This window comes from Colias eurytheme, chromosome 3, assembly GCF_061535395.1.
Source record: "Colias eurytheme isolate Ceu_HAF_F1 chromosome 3, ilColEury1 Martin Lab GWU primary, whole genome shotgun sequence".
Classification (NCBI taxonomy): Eukaryota; Metazoa; Arthropoda; class Insecta; order Lepidoptera; family Pieridae; genus Colias; species Colias eurytheme.
Window position 1 is genome coordinate 8,776,526 of NC_142982.1, and position 19,097 is coordinate 8,795,622.

At 33.6% G+C, this 19,097-nt stretch overlaps 1 protein-coding gene across 2 annotated transcripts in view; it reads right to left on the minus strand.

Annotated features, from left to right (window-relative positions):
- The window catches only part of Hs6st (heparan sulfate 6-O-sulfotransferase), a 99,859-nt gene extending 81,730 nt beyond the window's left edge, over positions 1-18,129 (minus strand). For both annotated transcript variants that reach the window (XM_090119930.1, XM_090119931.1), the window contains exons 1-2: positions 17,495-18,129; positions 6,683-6,919 (exon numbers count right to left, since the gene is read on the minus strand). In XM_090119930.1, the coding sequence (XP_089976056.1) occupies positions 6,683-6,919; positions 17,495-17,683 (426 nt within the window). In that variant the 5' untranslated portion in view covers positions 17,684-18,129. The remainder of the gene's footprint in view (positions 1-6,682; positions 6,920-17,494) is intronic.
- Between the last annotated feature and the right edge of the window lie 968 nt (positions 18,130-19,097).

Sequence of the window (19,097 nt, forward strand, 5' to 3'; positions counted from 1 at the left end):
AACCACTAGCCAAAAAGGAGCATTTTTCCAAAGGACATGCACGAAAAAACTTGAAGCCAGTCGTGTCTAGGTGGGGCCATTGTTAATATTTTAGCTAGAAGAGTTTCATACGTGTCTGGCACATGAAAAGGGCATTAACATTCAAATCTTAGTGTTCCTAGGAATCGAAACAAAAGCGCCGTCGATGTACGCGGCTACGAATTTACATAGTACATCGGTATTGCAGAACTCCAGGAATATTGAGCTGTCGGTGTCTCTATCGGTGCTTTACATAAAATGTCGTAGTTGGTTTCGTGGAAATGTTAGAGTACGAGAGTACCTATAGGAATGAAACATCAAATGTCAGTTGCTCATTAAGATAAAGATCTTCTCAAGAACTTACTGAGCTTACTGAGTACCTCCTACCAATTAATACTGCTTTAATTATGAAATACACAATATCATCTGAAAATGCGCAACGTAACGCTTAGACTGTAATTACGCATCTGAAATTTTGTGGGCCGAGTACTCTTGGTAATTGCGAACACGCCTGTATGCTCAAGTTCGAAACTGCGACCCATATTGCCAGCTGCCGAAGCTGGTTACGTTAAAATATTTACAGTACGGCGAAAACATGCCCCGTCCCGAGTAACACGGAACTAATGCCTTGAATAAGCGAGGTGTGAAAACGCTTATAAATAGTTACGGTAAGCTTTAAATGGGTCAATTTGTTCGCTTTCATATGTATGGTAATGTAAGGAAATGGATTCGCGAGCGGTAGACTCTTCCAGACTTAAACCGGGATCACAGTCGGTTGAAACGAAAATGCCAATGTGCGAAATAATTCAAGGGCGATCGAAACCCTTTTTCCCCTATCTGATTTGTGGAGTTAATTTAATTGGAAATATTCTAGGTTTATGTTATCAGCTTGCGCGAAAAATCATTTCAGAGATAGCTATTTTATTGGACGTTAGTCAATTAATTGCTATCGCTAGTGATCTAACCTTTCCATTTATACTTTGGTTTATTTTATTCATTTAAAATGTTATATACTCTCTCTTCTTTATTGTAGTTGTTCAGTATTGAATATTTATACACGGTATAATAGACTCTTCTTCTCGAACTTCGAACTTCAAAACTATATTCTTAGTGAATTGTATTTAAAAGCTGTTTTACCACCACCCACAACACACACATTGTATTTACTTAATACGTATGCTTAAAAAATTATATTATACAGAATTGTCTCCTGTAGCATGATTACAATTGTAAGAAAATTCACAGAAGTCCCGTGACCCGTCCCTAGTGGAACATACAGTATTTCTGCGATTATTTCACTGATCGATTTCTCTTTGTGGACAAATAAGTTTACTCCAAAAAGATTTTACTTCACGGCGGTTGTTTTCAAGAATCTTCTTGAATTTATTTAAGAATATAAGTGTTTTAAAACATTCTTACATTGACCCGTGAACTTCAAATCTGGTATGTTTACTTTTTTCGGTAATTAAGAGATATCATTCAATTAATGTATCCGTTCCCGTAAGCGAATAATTATTACGTAGTATATCGCGAAAAACACGATAATTATGATAAGAGTAAAAGATAGTAATATAATATATTTTTGTTTTATTATCTGTATCCAACAACTTACAACTGTTCGATAATGGACAGGACATTATTCATTACCTCTACCGAGAAGTTTATTTTTATCTTTTATTGCTATTTTTAAACACATAATTAATGAGATTATGTTTATCGTTTGATTTGAGGATATTTTATTGAGTAGGTACTAAGTTACTACGTATCCAAAAACTACATACATACAACGAAACAAACAGGATCTGAGGGCAAATCTTTGAATTCCATTAATGTATAAGGCAGTAGGTATATTTCAGAAGACAAACACAAATATGCTACAAAAACATTTCCTTCGAAGACACTACAGCATACATAAATATATGAAACAGTACCATCATTCCCCAATAAAAATATCAAACGCCCCAATCAAGAAGGTCAGCTCAAAAATTGCATGACGTTACATTTTCTTAGAAGAATGAAGCCATTTCCATTTTAGCAGTGTCATTGCACGCACGGCCTTTAATAAAAGTCAACACCTAAATTGCTCTGAGAGCTAACCAACAATATAAATAAAAATGATTTATGTCATGCCATCACGGGGTGGAAAAAAGTATGAAGTAACAACATTTGGAAAATTGCTGATAATTAACAAAATATCTAATAATATAGATTTTGCAAGGATATGTCAAGGGATACATTTGAATTTTTATAATAATTTAAGTCAAATTCTAAAGGTAGATAGTATAACACTCAAGTCGATATTGTGCGGTAGAAAAAAAACTAACAAATATTTCGAATCGGATCTGGACTCGAAAAATTGTGAATCAAATATCGTATCGAAAAAATTGGAAAACGACAACTATCTGTACCAATAAAATAAGCACAAAACGTTATAAAATTGTTGTACGAATAATAAGCTTTTGAAAAGACAGTCAGCAATGCAAACGTGAAATTAAGGATGGATTTAAATGAACTTTCGCCAGCTCTTAGTCACAACTTTATATGTAGGTCGCGTCTTAGAACATTTTTCGCGAGGATATTTCACGTTTAAATTTGATAGAGTAAAATTTACCTTTGACACCTTTGATCCTTCTTGATAGGGGTTCAGTGAGATATCATTACTAAAACACGGCTTAACCTTACCTAAAAATATTTTCCGACTTATTATATGAAAATGGTTAAATTTTTCCTCCACTTCACGACGGTAAACGTTCGCAAAAAATAATCTCGGATATTTACAACAAAATTTTCAGCTGAATTTCAACAGTAACTATCCAGCGAAAATATTATTCTGCTGATACTAGGCTTGGTTGCTGATATTGGCTTATAATTTAATGAGTAAAAATGTTTAAAAAAAAAAAGTATTATTTCAGTATATCGATGATCATGTGTAATCCGTTGATTTATAAGTAACTACTACTAATAAACTATTTCAACTTGATTTCAGCAGTCAATCATTCTTACGCCACTTACTCCACCACGATTATTTTGTTGTCATGTTCTGACATTAGTTAAGTTTACCATTACCAAGCTATAATTACATCAACAGCTAAAAATACCTCAAAAAAAATCAAATCATCAGCAAATTTTGGATCCACATCCAATTAGCTCAACACTTACCTAATAGGTAATTATGAGTGCGAATGAAACGCTTCAAAACCAACCGCACATTAACTAGGCGCCAGCTAGGCGTCACTCAATCACTTGAATGGCATGCTGATTAACGAATTTACGATACAATTCACACACACGGCCACCGTCAGCATGGTAACCGATACCATGGTAATTTAAATCACGTTCTCTCACCGACATCCATACATCACTGATTATTATCTTCGCAGGCAATATTGGCGATGACAGTTCATGATTATTTATGGTTGTGTCTATTGCGTAACACTGCAACGGAATACGAATAGTTAAAATTAATTTCTCTACGGAATACTATTTTTCAAATGGAAATAATATTTATCTATCACTAAAACAAATATCAAAGATAAAATAAAAAATCTGCAATAAGGTAAAAAAGCTCATATTTAATTAAAAGCGTGCTACGTGAACTCATGTTTTGGTATAAAAATTCCTGCCTTCTTATATCCCCGTAAAATTTATTGTACGTTAAAGCACATAAATTTTTAACTGAAATGCTCAATAGTTATTTGAATAGTGCTTCCTTTAAATCTGCGGACCTTTTAACACTGTCAGCACGTCTTAAGACTTTAATAATTGAGTCGGACCCTCATCAGAAGGGGAGCTCAATTTCTAATAGTGTTTTAATTTCAGTGGTTGAGGCTCTGTGATAATGAATCTGTCAATCAGTTAGAATATAATATCTTTTCATTGGTAAAGAAAATGCATAGACGTTTTTTTTTACAGAATGAAGTGTACAGAACATCAGCTATAAGTGTACGTTATCGAGATGGCAAGACTGCTTCATGATAATATATTCAACAGTCGATTCGTTACTGCATGTATTTATTTGAATAAATAATTTAGAACGACTTCCAAAGAATTATTTCTGGTAGACGCGGCACACGAGCAATTTAGGGCAACGAAGGTAACGTATTCTTTTACTTCTATCTGCACTTTAAATCCCAAAGCATACACTAATAACTAAGAGGATGACAACACTTGACTCTGGGCAATAAATACCGCATACAGATACCGCACCGACAAATCAAGGAGCGGCCTAAAGGTAACGTTGGAGATTAGGAACTAGCACACACTCGTAACTCAAGCCAAATCCTGTGACGTTGAGCTCATTGGTCTCCAGGGTGTGCCTGAATCAACCAACAAAACTGCAACGAGAATTTCTTCGGAATATTATGGAAGGTGTGTTCAGAACGTCAGGTATATAAAAAGGTAGGACATAGCCTTCTCCTAAGAGAATATAATAATCATAGATAGTACTAATCATAGTCGAATGTTTGATTCATAGGTCGGGGGAGCCCTTAGTAAGAGGAAGACGAATTTTGATACATTGTTAACTATGATAGGATATAATTGTATCTATTATTTGATCTATCCTATTTTATTTTAGTTTATGGAACATTTTAGTTTATTTCATTTCATTTCAACAACCATTCATATCAAAATTAGCACTTTTATGGTAACATCAACATGACTGTCGATGTTCCTTCCAATTTTTCAAGCCGGGGCAGCAAAATTCTGGCTATAATAATATGAATGCATATATAGGAAATGAAGAATAACTTAACCAAATAAGAAGGTGAATATTTCTAACGGGTGTACCGATTTTCAAGTTTATTTAGTCGGATTTCTACAAAGATTTTGCTATTATAAAAGCTAATGTTTAGTTAACAAGATCGGTCTACAATATTGTTTGAGTAACAAATAAAGGCTAGTCTAGACTCGCAAAACCACTTAAGGCGATATTTTTTATATTCATGATAAATCAATCCTTTAACATTATATATTAGCAATAATATATTGAACACTAGCGGTCCGCCCCGGCTTCGCCCGTGGTACATTCTTACGTTTTCTCTACATAAAAACCATCCTCGTACTTCAAGGAATATAATAAAAAAAGAATTATCGAAATCGGTTCAGCCGTTCTCGAGTTATGCGCTTACCAACACATTTTGCGATTCATTTTTATATATAAAGATTATATAACACTAGTTTAGACGGTTGACCGCACAATATTTAGCAATGAGCTAAGTCGGTCCAGCTTTCAACAAGCTAATTCCATTAGTACGTATAGAAATACTTGAGTATTCTGATCACAGCGTGTAAATTTACTAAGTAATTAGTACGATAAATATTTATGTTCAGTGCTTATGCTTTACCGAAGTGCAAGTATATTTTTACTTTCAAGGAGACATGGATCAGATAAAATTAACTTTTTTGACTGATTAATTTTTCACAATCCCCTTAATCATGCCCTAAAAGATCGAGTTATTTTAACTATTATCTCCATAGTAAATCAACTCTGAGACCGCACATAAGTAACACAATTAATACGAGCTAACCACAATAATAAAAAAGTAGTCGTACTTTCATTCGTAAATTCTTTAATTCAATTGGAAAAGCGCTCTAGGACGCAAAAAAAAACACGTTCCAGCTATTATCATACGCAAAACCATCCAATTTTTCACATACACTATCGCGAAAAGTGTCTCTCAGAAATCTGACCCCAAATTTGTCAAAAGCAAACACAATCCTTGCAACATTAGCAAACAAAGGAACAATTTGAACCAGCACAATTTATTAATCGCGATCAGCATAGATAGCTCAAGAACGTTCAGCACAGATAGGCAAATGAATGCTAATCGCGAATGTACCGTTGCCAAACTGCCGAAACGCTGAATTGTGTTCGGTCGGATGAAATTTTAATCTAAATGTTCGTGTATTGTGAACGCTGCAATATATTAGAGCGATCGAAGTTTATTCACGAAGCGGCATTCAGAAAACACTAATAATATGCAGTTAACGTGCTGTTGATCGGACTTGTTACAGAAACACAATACATTAATATTCGTAGATATTAGAACAAACGTTTCCCTGTGTTCTCACACGCATAACATGCGTTACATAACATATTCATTACAAATTTTTCTAGTTGATTGGGTACTAATTATGGATGGGTAGTACATATTTGATACGATTAAATAACTAATGTTCGTTGGACTCCTGCACTTACGCGTATGTTAACTATGTCTTAAGTACATTCTTCATTATAATATAGAAGTGATAGGTGTAATCAATCTAGAAGATTAATTTCGGCAAAAAATCTAATTTCGGCAAAAAATCGCTGGCTTAGCTTGTCAAGAGAAAAGTTTGATCGACCAGTTCCTATCCAATCTAATTTTTTCCCCTTAAGGTATTTATTATACGTAGAAGTAGGTACCTACTTTCTAGTAGAAAACAGTTAAAAATCTTAATATATATAAATCTCGTGTCACAGTGTTTGTCCTCAATGGACTCCTAAACCACTTAACCGATTGTAATAAAATAAATAGCCCGCGTTATCATAAAAAAATGTTATATCACTAATTTATGGAACTGCATGATTATTATTAGTTGATTTATTGAAGATAAATGTGAGTCTCAAGTTATTTTGTTACTTTTTTACTGACATTTCATAAACTTTGTGATGTAACGTTACCTTCAAATCGAGATCCATAACGAGGTGCCGTCCGAACGACGTGCCCCCAGTCTTCTGTATATGAAGGAAGACCATAACGTCATGGGCGTTGAGGTCAAATCTGAAGTCGTCATGTAGCACCTCGTCGTACGAGAGGCCCGGCTGCACGATCGCGTCGGGCAGCGGCCGTCCCGGCGCCTCCGCGTACGTGAGGGCGAGAGACTCCGCCACCCTCTCCCTGGGCGACACCACGCAAACCTGAAAGTCATTTGTTACTGTCATCGCTGTATCACCATTTATATGGCCGCGTAATAAAGCGCTATATCATTTTTAAACATTGCAACGAAAAGGTCTGATTTATGTCCGTAGGTTTCGCGAATTCGTTTGTTTTAATGAATTTATGCCGGGCGGGTCACTTATAATGTTTATTTAGAGTAATTACTGTTTTTTCTTTTACGGTTCTTAAGTTTTTGCTCTAATTTACGACTCCCCGTTTGTTAATGATAAAATTGTTACGTTCATTCATAATAATTAATATCCATAAATCATTGCAATAAATTTAATCTAGATAGATGTAAAACATTGTCACTAATGGCAATTTAATAAATCATTCGTGAGCAGCATCAGCAATTTACAATAAAACATTCGTTTGAACAATTCAATCATTCACAGTTCCGTTGTGCACAATCAGCAGGTCATAATGAATCAAATCGTATTTTAGTTTCGCAATAAATAGTTTGGAAAATCCAAAAGTGCACGCCTCATAATTTTTTTTTAATAATTATTAAAGTGAAACTTTTATTACATCGTCTCAAACTTTTTGGTCTGTGTAGCGCATGTCGCGTGTATCGCGGCTGCCGAGTAGGTATACCTACTCGGCAGCCGACCGTCACGCGACATGCGCTACACAAAGCAGTGTTCGGAACCGTTCGAACAGTTTCACTTTTACCGTGGTTTCATAAAACCACACAACATTTTTTTATTAATTATTATTTTTGTTTATTTAATAACAATTAAACCACATCGAATCAGACCCTGAAAAATGAAAGGGTTCTATTCCTGAGCATACTCAAGCGTAAGAGAAAAAAAAGACTCGATTAGTAAAGTATTTCGGTCGCTATCGTGTTATAACAAGAAAATCCTCCGCACATACAGACACACGGACGTCCAAGACAGAACTTTTTTAAACTGTTTTTTAACTAGTTTAAATAACAAAAATGACATCAAAAATATCATGAATGTTAAAAATAGTGTTTTTTCTTAATATGTGTGTGTATGTATTATCTTACAGGTGCAATGTATGATACATAAAGACATTTTAAGTTTGAAAAATCAGATGTTTTGCGCGAAGTGACATTAGTACCCACCTCAACGCTTCGCTTATGAGGCGTGCAATAATAATGTATTATTATTAATAATTAATTATGTAGTAGTATAATTAATATTAATAAATAATTATGTATTGCAAAACCAAATTAACTATCTGCATAACGCACGCAGATGACCGCCTCCTTGGTACAGTGGTTGACGCGTGAGCGTAGAACCGAGGGGTCCTGGGTTCGATTCCCGGTGGAGACGAAGAAAAAAAAATGTCTCGGTCTGGCAGGACACAGAAGGCTGATCACCTACTTGTCCCTAAAGAAAATCGATCAGTGAAACAGATGTATGAATAATGCATCTGCCCCTTACCCCACTACGCGGACACGGGACTTCACTTTTATAACGCACGCAGACTGTATAATGCGTATTTGCATCGATGGAAATAATAGTTAATTAACAGTTTTATCGTCTTTGTATGGCATATTAACAATAATGGTTAGCGCGTTAGGGATAGCCCTCGCCAAAGAGATTAATTTTCGCTATGGCATTTTGTGAATCCTTTTTTTATTGGGAAACAAAGTTTTGTTAACAACTTAGCGTGCTCACGCCAAGGAATGTTACGTTAGCAGAATAAACTGAACTTATCTAGAAAATATACAACAGCAAGTTGAAATTTACGACATTCTTCCTAACACGATATTTCCCCTTTACGATGCGAAGAAAATTAAAAAAGTTACGGGACGAGGTTTATTCTACCTCCATAAACAAGCACAATTTGTCTATTAAACCGTAATAAAACTTGAGCTCGAACTCGCCTTATATTCATCTTGGCAAATGTTAAAACTCGGTGGGAGGTTAAGAGGGTGACGAGATAAAATAGCGCCCCACTTGTTTGCTCGGCTAATGAAGAGGGCCGAGTGCCCTTAGACCATTAACATAGTCGCAATCAGCACCCCGGCTGATACTAATGTTGCTCACATTAACACGCCGCCGCAGTTTTTGGTAACACCCGAACAACTACTAATTGGATACGCAACGCGTGACTTTATCCCGGATTTGTTTGTTGTTAACTTACAATTAAAGTACCAACGGGTAGGATTTCCCATATCAGTGTAGGTATATTGGAAAGAACTGATAATGGAATATGCTACATATTAATCCGTCGTGTAATTAAAACTTCAAGTATTATATGCTTTGTCTTATACGCAAAATAATATAATCAACAAATAAAGCATTAAAAAATCACTAATATCAGATAAACTACCCCAATGCAAGCAATTTATGGATTGATCCCGTATTCCTTCTGCATGTAACTTTAAAATGTAAAAATACCGAAACAAGTATGCGAATAATTTCATCCAATCGAGATAGTGCAACATTAAACCAATCCAGTGCTTTCACTGAATGCGAGCAAACAAAAGTTCGCGAGGCAGGTTCAATCAGATAAGTTTTACAGAACATCGATAACGCGTTGACCTGAAACTAATAACCGTTAAGCTGATATAATAACCGATAGCTTATCAGATAAAATTTCCGATAAACCGATGGTTGGGATAATATAGTTTGGCTGTGGCGGTACGCCATATAAATGACATTTTACCATACAAATACTGGATGAGGATTATGATTGAATTCTTTTTCATAATAAATGTATTACGTATCAATTGAATAAATGTCTCATTCAATTTATTCGACGGTTGATTTTTCGATCATCAGATTAACGTTATCTTGATATTTACAAATAATAATATAATATTCGTGATTGTCTCACATATAGGTACGTGAAGGATTTTATATTGTTTTTCATAAGTATTTTGTTCTTCATTAATACCCCTCAGTGCTGTTTATCTTTAAGACAAATCCGGGTTAGCTTTCCCCTGTCTTTTGTGTTTATTGTATATATCCAATACGCTTTTCAATTAATGGTACCTATATTACGGTTCCTACATAGAATAGAATAGAATAGAAATCATTTATTCGTGGTAAAAAAAGAAATACATACAAAACAAAAAAAGTAATACAGATAAAAAAATAAAAAATCACCACGAAAAGGGTATGGATTCAGCATATGGAGAAAACAATGACCAAAAGGCCACTGCTTTCACCGCTGTTTTTCAGCCATAACCTGTTGTGGCCACAAATGTCATACGACAAAAAAAAACATGTAATTATAATAAAAAAATACACAGTACCATAACAAACATAGCGGTTCCCCTTAAACAAACATATTATATTTTCAGGAACACAGGTAAAACAATAAAACTTTTAATACAAAATAAAAGATAAAAGATAGAAAAATGCATCTAAAACTAAAGGAATGCAGGATTAATTATTACGTTCCTACTGGTGAGATACATCCATGATACAGCGATACCTCATTATTCAGCCTCACAAATATACCTAAAGCCAATCAATTCGTACATCGGGCGAAAGAAATCTTTTTAAAATAGTTAAATAAATACAACACATAGGTACACTGTACTGAAACTATTCTCCTACCCTTCTTTATAAGAATTGTATTCAGAACGTCATTATCGTATCAGGTTTTCAATATAGAGGAATACAAATGCTGTAAATATCCATTAGCTACGTATTTGCTGATTTTCTTTCCGCATAAATCTTTGTTCAACCGTGTACACTGTATAGCTTACACTCTTACACAACGAATATAGAAAATAATGAATTTTGATACTGACGTACTGTTGGCAGTAAGCCTAATATAATGTATCGTTAAGAAAAAATATAATATTTTGATAATATCTTAAATATTTACAAATAGTATACCTACAAGGCGTACCATAAACATTTGATTATGTTCTTTTAAACATTTTTTGTGTTTAACTATAATTTTAAACATCTTTTGTTTTCTTATGTTATGTAAATCTAGTAGATAAAGTACAAACATAACGCAGTCTATTCTGGAGAAACGCAAGTCCATCAATTATGATGACCTTGACCCAATTTTCTACCCTCATGTTAATGACGTTAAGAAGTTTGTCGCTAAAGGTCGATAGTTTCTTATCAAAACTTAACTCAGCGAAAAATCTTTATAGCACAAGGTTTTCTCAGAACATGTTCAAGTAATAGTTTTATGCATCTGGAAAAACTTTATCGTTTACAAAAGCTTTATAAAATGTCAAGATTCAATCTTCTGCATTAGCATCAGTTATTGATAAGATGAGAAAGAATTTATCACGACATTATTTCAATGTTCATGTTGTTTAAACTGTGTAATAGACTTGATAAGATAAATAAAAATCCTTTAATTTTTTTGAGAAATAACATGTTTCTACGCTCGATAAAAAGACATGCCTATAAATATTTACGCTCCATTTATTTTTCAAGTCCAATGTATCACCTCATTTACGATTAACAAAACGCCTAACAAACGAAATATTCACAAAACGCCTAACAAACGAAAGGACCGGAAGTGTCGAAATAATAAACGAAAGCATTCCTCAAACATCCGCACTGATAATGGATAGGTAAATGTAGATAAAATAATATAAAACAAACCGCATTTTATCTGTTCTGTTTCCGCATCAAAAATTAAATTCAAGTTTGCAATAAAAGTTGCCCTTGTACTATTCGTGTTGAACCAATGCGGCTCCGGGCCAAAGCAACACATGTGCTCATAACCATTTTAAAACCTAATTACAACAGCATAAAGTTTTATTTCCATTTCTACTGCAATGGCCGGGAACAATACTCTTGCTATTTATTTTCGTCCTATCACCACAATAGGCTATTACTGTCCCATCAACCAGACGTGTCCTTTATCTTAACCATCTGTACCAGAAATACGCAGGCACGGTTTGGTAAACATTTTACTATGCATTCGAGGTTTTTACAACGCTTTTCGAGAGGCTTTTTTATGAGATGCCAGATTTCAGAAGTATAATTCATATTCTAATCTGACTTAAAATTAATTTGAATGATGTTTAAATCCTTGCTAGCCTTTATAGCATTTTAATGTGAACAATACAAAAATATACCCAAATATATTACGAAGACTAAAATTTTCAATGCCACGCCTACTTTTTTTTTGTAAAATATTACAACAAAATAATGTGACATATTGATGTAACACCTGAAGTTCAATATCAGCTAAGGAGACCTGTGTAAACTTGCCCAGAACGGTCTTTGCAGGTTTATTATCCTTGCTTGTGTCGTAAAAAACGTGTCAAGGATTTTCAGGGTGTACTTTTACAGCTGGATTCCGTCAAAACATAAATTATTGTGACATTATTTTATATTACCTATGTCTAATAATAAACTACTCACATTGTACAGTTTATGTAATGTATTTTTTAATACATTGAAGATTGGGTAAATAGGTAGATCTATTAGTTAAAATGTGTTTGACGTTTCAAAGTTCTTGTTTTTGCAGAAGAACTTATTAACAGTAAGAAAATAAAGGAAATCTCAAATGTTTCAATTATCTTGTTCTTCAGAATTAAGAGCCGTTGTGTATAAATAAAAGGAATATTTCATACTAGGTTTCCGCCCGCGGCTTCGCCCGCGCAGTCAAAGAAAAACCCGTTTAGTTCCAGTTCCCGTGGGATTTCCGGGATAGTGTCATTTTCCCGGGATAAAAAGTAGCCTATGTCCTTTCTCGGGTGTCAAAATATCTCTATACCAAATTTCATGAAAATTGGTTCAGTAGTTTAGGCGTGATTGAGTAACAGACAGACAGACAGACAGAGTTACTTTCGCATTTATAATATTAGTATGGATTTAAAACAACAATATGTAAACATATCCATATCAATGCTGGGGGCCTTTTTTCAGCTGACCCCTGGCATAGATAAAATTCCTTCTACTTTACCATACCATGCAGCCGTTTATACCTTTACGTAACCGTATTTTCATTGCGTGTTTTTTTACATGAATACATGATACAATACAACGTATCGCGTGGAACACTCCGTCAACAGCATTGAGTTTTCGCTTCACGTATCCATGCGTTTTGTTTCATTCAATCAAAAGGTCAGTAACTTATACATTATACAACTATTACATTGAGATCACTATCTCATCCAGTCTTTTCTATACGGTCTAAATTATAGAATACTTTACTATCCTTTTCAAATTCCAGGTCAAATTGTATGTTTTATCCCTAACAATGTTACAGAATTCGGAGCACGTTTAGGAGTCGTTAATCAGTTATTTAACAAAAGAAATGAGGAATGCACACCGCAGTCCGCATCGAGTTAAATAGCTCCAACGTTCATATACGGATACGGATATTTAATAAAATTTGAAAATTATTGCTCTATTGTAATTTGTAATCTTCTAAGTGCACTAGTCGAGACGTTGCCTGAACTCTCATCAATCTACCCATTGTTTACTGGTGACATCGTGAGGTACAATAGTTTGTAGTAATTAACATATTCTAGCCATTGGTCTACAGCGCTTCAGACACAAAGAGACTAATTATTATTAGGTTAAGATTTGGGACTACCTTTTACTTGAATTATGTTTAAAACTTTGTAGGTATGTAGTTATAAATAAATGTAATAAAAAGCTTATTAGGTTAAACAACAAATATAAGTCATCCCCTCTGATAAAGTAAAATATGTACTTGATCATACGCAGTGGGTGGTACAAATAGAAGAAAAAATCAAGTAACTAAGTAATCATATATTTTGCTTAAAGTTTTTGAATTTATGTTACCTACTGCATTATCGATTGAATTAATGCTTACGGGTAAAAACGCATCTGTTCATATATCATGCGGTTATTTGTATCAGATTACAAACGTAGATACATCGACAGCCGCTTCAATGCAATATTATACGAAGAAACAAGATCTGGCGCCGACTGTATTTACTTAACACACCCATCTTGCATTTAATGCAATTTTAAACGCATGCCGCATACAAACATTGCTAAGCAAATGTATGAAGAATTTGAAGATATTTCAATTACGAAGAGAAAATTATTAAAAATATTGGATCTCAATATTATGTACCACTATTTTAAAGACCTGTAAGAGCAATAGGCACGTATAAAGAAAACACAGAACAAAATAAGGTAAACCTAATAAATAAAAACTCTCCTAATAAACAACGTTACTCGGTCCCAGTTAAATTTCAATAAGAATCCGCAATTTGTTCACATTACTCGCTGAAGTAACCTCATAATAATATATCTTACTAAGTAATGTGGCGAGCATTTCATTTAACTTGGTAATGTTGGTGCATGTACGTTTAAATAATGTCATTAATTAGAACAATGTTACAACAAGATTTACAATCGGCAATGAACTAAGCAAACGCTATGCTCGCGTGTATTTAACTAATTCACTGGTCTTTATTGAAATACCTGGTGCTGACCTGCCCACGGCGTGATAGGTTACATTCAATTGAATTTGTTTTAGCGCCTACAAAATACAATCTGCGTGGAAGTAATGAATCCACTGAGAACTATTTACACAAAATGTCATAGAAAGCGTGTTTACTTTCTTTATTGGAATTTCTTATTGAGCCTGTCGATAATTATATAGTAGCATGTTCATTTCAGCATATAATACTTGCAGATACGATCGTTTATTTACAAAATAATCGACCTAATAGATCTAAGAGTATTACATAATATTACCTACATGTTTCAGGAAAAGGATCGGTGTAGTACCAATTTTATTTAAAGTGTGGCTATTAGCAGCTCTACCATAAGCAATACGGGTGTACGGAATTTGTAGAATAAACAATTTCAAATATCTTTTAAATGATATACATACAGTAAAAAGTTAAGTAATATTATTTTTACGTAATACATGTCACAAGTCACACAAATTTTAAAGTATTTACGATTTCGTTATAGAATTCCAAAAACTTCAACTTTACCGGTAAGGAACGAAAACTTCTCTCAAGTCGCTCATTATGTATTTACCAGAATCGTACAGCATAATATCTCTCGCATCCAAGCTAAATACATAATTGGAGTATTGCAGCAAATTACTATATTACACTCTGTTTTTAAAAAGATTGTGTAATAATTTTCTTAAAGAATTAATGCGGCTCTACCGAGATTTATGTTAGTAGAAAGGTCAACTGCTTTCAGAGTATATTTATATCTAATGAGCGACATTTAAGCACACTAAGATTAGTGGGTTGCAAAGCACGACCGGAATAAGATCACTGTTGCGATAACCATAGATTATTTAATTGCTCGCCAATTTAATTACACGGTATATATTATATTGTTAATGCGTCGGCGTAAGTATATACCAGGTGTTATCCTGCCCATTAATATGCTCTGCGCAATCCTGCTTGCGATGGGACGGGCAAAACAGCCCACTGTCTCCTTTTTTGGATATCAAACACTTGGACAATACGCGCAAACGACTCGCATAAGATGCAATTTAATTCTTTGTCTCGCATTTCGAATGTTAAGCGTGTGACCAAAATGGGGAAGTTGGAAGTGGTATTTCAAGTTGGAACACTGCTCGTCTCGAGTTACTGGCTTGCACTTTATGTGTCGCACTCCTCGACTCAATTTAACACTCTAACCGTTACGTAACTTTTTAAATTTCCTTTTGACTACGTATCGTGAGCTAGCTCGCAACCGCGTCTATTATGATACAGCGACGGGGTAATAAATGCCGGCAATTTAATTAAAACTTCAACAGCGCTAACAAACGGCGCATATTGAAAGCTCATAGCCAGTTACGACTTAGGCACATCGCTCATTTCCATAAAACATGGAGAGTGCGTGGAGAGCTTACATTTAAAACAGTGATTGCAGGCAGAGGCGTGATGTTTGTCGTTAATGGGCAGCACCTCGTTGAAACCAATATGGAAGTTGCGCGACAGGTTGCCTTATATGGCCTATTCCCTAGTGGACGAGGACAACAAAACATCGCGATTTAAGATTCAATTAGGTGCTTAACGGTGTTGAAGTATATTCTCGATTCTTATTAATCGAATTTTCAAAAGGATGGTGATGTTTTTAGATTGAAATATTGTAAGCACTGAACTCCATTTAATTTACATAGCGCGACATAGAAAGAGATCAACTATGTTTATCATACAATTTATCAGATGCATAAATGCTAATTGCTAAATGTCAAGTACATTATATACATTGGTAATTATTATAACTACCTATTCAGTTTTCATGAGGAATCGTGAAAGATAAAGCACCAGGTGTGAGGTGGGTGCATGATTAGTCGAGTATGTTGGGCTCAGTTGGTACCAAAAAAAATATACAAACAATCTTTCCTCTCCATATAGTATATACTTAAGTAAAAAAAATAATAATTTCAATAAGATTTTTATACAACATTTTAACAAATAGGTTCTAAACAGAACTCAACACAGATGTAAATTACACATAGTTTTATATTATTCATACTTTACAATTTACATCCCCACACTGGTAGTTAGTTAAGCTTAAACAAATGAACACAACTTGCCACCCTCTTTAATTAGTGAAGTCATTGTTAGTGTTGCCACGTCTCATTAGAATGGACTAGATCTCTACATGAATTGAAAACTTGTACAAGTAGTGTATTACTTGTACCAGTGTGATTTACTTAATTATCAAAAGATTTTTTCACTATGTACTTAAATTTTATTACAATCACTCAAATTATTATTTTATAGTAAATATTTTTAGTATAAATTATTAGAATATTATATTCTTTCTTAAGTTTTCAAAACAATGCAGTATTCTCTTATACATATTTGTATTAAACGGAGTGTACCCCACATTATAACAAAAATAAAAGTTCTATTCGCTCAAAATTTTATATGTGAAATACAATATGCAAATTTTAAAGTTTAAAATAAAAGGCTAGGGAAGACACATTAAATTAATGTTTTTAATATTTTTGTACTAGTAACCATTCCACCTTTTAAGATAAGCATAAAGCAACCAGTACCTTCTTGGGAAAATCCAGAAGTTCAAAGTTGTTTCACTGATATGATATTACAAAATATTGCCTTTCAAGCAAAATATTTATAATATTGCAGAATGAAATATTATGTACTTATATAACTATATTCATATTTTTAATGTGTACAAATACTTTGTAAATTTAAGCATTGAATTTAAGTTTCATTCGAAAAACATGTAACGGAACATAAGAAATATGAAGTACCCATGTTTAAAAATAAAATTTACTGAAAATTTCCAAACTGCTATTCAGATGTGATAGGCGTGTAAGTTTAATTTCAGAATTATTTTAAATAAAATTATCTTATATGATGTAAGTTGTAACCTAAAATTTAAAATTTTATTTTAAAATTGAAGTGATGCTTTATGGATATTTTTTTATCATAGAAATTACCAAAACAAAATTTATGAAAGCATATTAATTTATACATTGAAAATGCATTAACATTTATTTAGTTATTTTTTGGAGTATGTATTAACTTGCTAAGATTTGAAAATAAATTTGCATCAAGGTAATTCCAATAAAAGTTTATATAAATTATTAAGTTTATTAATTTCTGCTTCATATAATTAATTTTTTATAATTAAATTTAATACACTAAAAGCACATACCTGATCAGGGCAAAAATATCCAAATGCAACCATCCCAAAAAGTGAAAGTAGTAAGCAAAACAAAATCACTTTTCGAAGTTTTGATCTTGGCTCCATTTTTGTAATTTCGTACACCCCGCTCGGTAAGAAAAGCGCGAAATCACTATTTACTTGCACTGATACACTTTTTTGCATTTCGACCGAATGCATGTCTCATTTTTACAAATATATCTTTAAGCTGGTCACTCTCACTCAATTTGTCTATCGCAGTTATTGTCTGTCGAGTGTTTACGAAAAGTCTGATATCGTATCAAAATCATTTTATTATCGTCCATCGTAAATCAAACTGTGATACGAATTCGATAACATTGTTTTGTTAAATTATAGCGAAAGACGTAGTGTCACCTCAGAGACCAAAACTAAAATGCGACTTGCGAGAGACTGTGGCCGAACAGCAAGTCGCAGGGCTCCAACTGGGTATAAACATTGCATCCATTCCAAATGCTTACTTAAGGGAACCTTTTCTTTGTCACAAAATCTCATGCATTCACTTAATTATTAATTTATATATCAAAATTATTAAATACATTTGTTTAAAAATGCATTGCGAAAATACATAAACAAAAATTTACACAAACCGCTGCACTATCGTTCAGAAATACAATTACTTGACGTGTGACATTGACATTACTGACATTTTTATGTTGCCTGTAAAAAATATAAGTACAGTGAAAAATACAGAATACATAGAACAAAGAATAATGGTAATTTAAATTAGATACATACTATAAATCTATCTATGTGAATAATTTGACAATTTTTAACTGTATGTTTTAAAAATTAATCCTCATATGATATTTATTAGCAAATTTAAGGTATATAATTATGCAGTATGCACCGAAACACTAAGCTGACGTCCACCAGCTTTAAGTGCACGTAAATTACATGCATCATGATTTTTATGGTGAGTTAGGTATCATTTAATGATATGTTCTAACCGAGATATATCGCATAATTATTGACTATTCTTTTGTAAGTTTGCTGGCTGCACCTAATAGGCTAATACCACAAATAATATAATACACTAGTCGCTTTACCTTTTGAAGGATTTTTGTTTATAAACTAGTCGTACCTAGTCGTAGGGGAGCCCCCGGTACTTTTCCTTAGGGGGAGGGAAGAGAATATAGGTCCCAATTTCGCTAATTAAGCGTGGATGTTTCAAATTTTCCAGCGGGTGCTCTAAACGCACCACCAATAATAACTGCTCATACTGGCTGGAGGTACTTTGATTTTTTATTGAAGGCAAAGTACCGTCTCTTTAAGGGGGCAGAGCAGAGCAGATTTATATAAAGGACTCCCAGTACTCAAATACCCTTTTGGGCTCCCCTACTACTAAGAAAATGCTAGCTTCTTAGTTTTTCTTTTAACGATTTGAATAGGTACTTATCTTATTTATCTCTGTAGAATTCTAGTACCTGTTTCTTGCTCGTTGAATTTTTGGTAGTAACACTGAAAATAAGTTTTCTATATTACCTACATTGAAACATCAAGAATTATCTTGTAGCTTCACTTCAATTGTTTTGATTAAAGCCACTATAAAAAGAATTAATAAATCAATACCTAC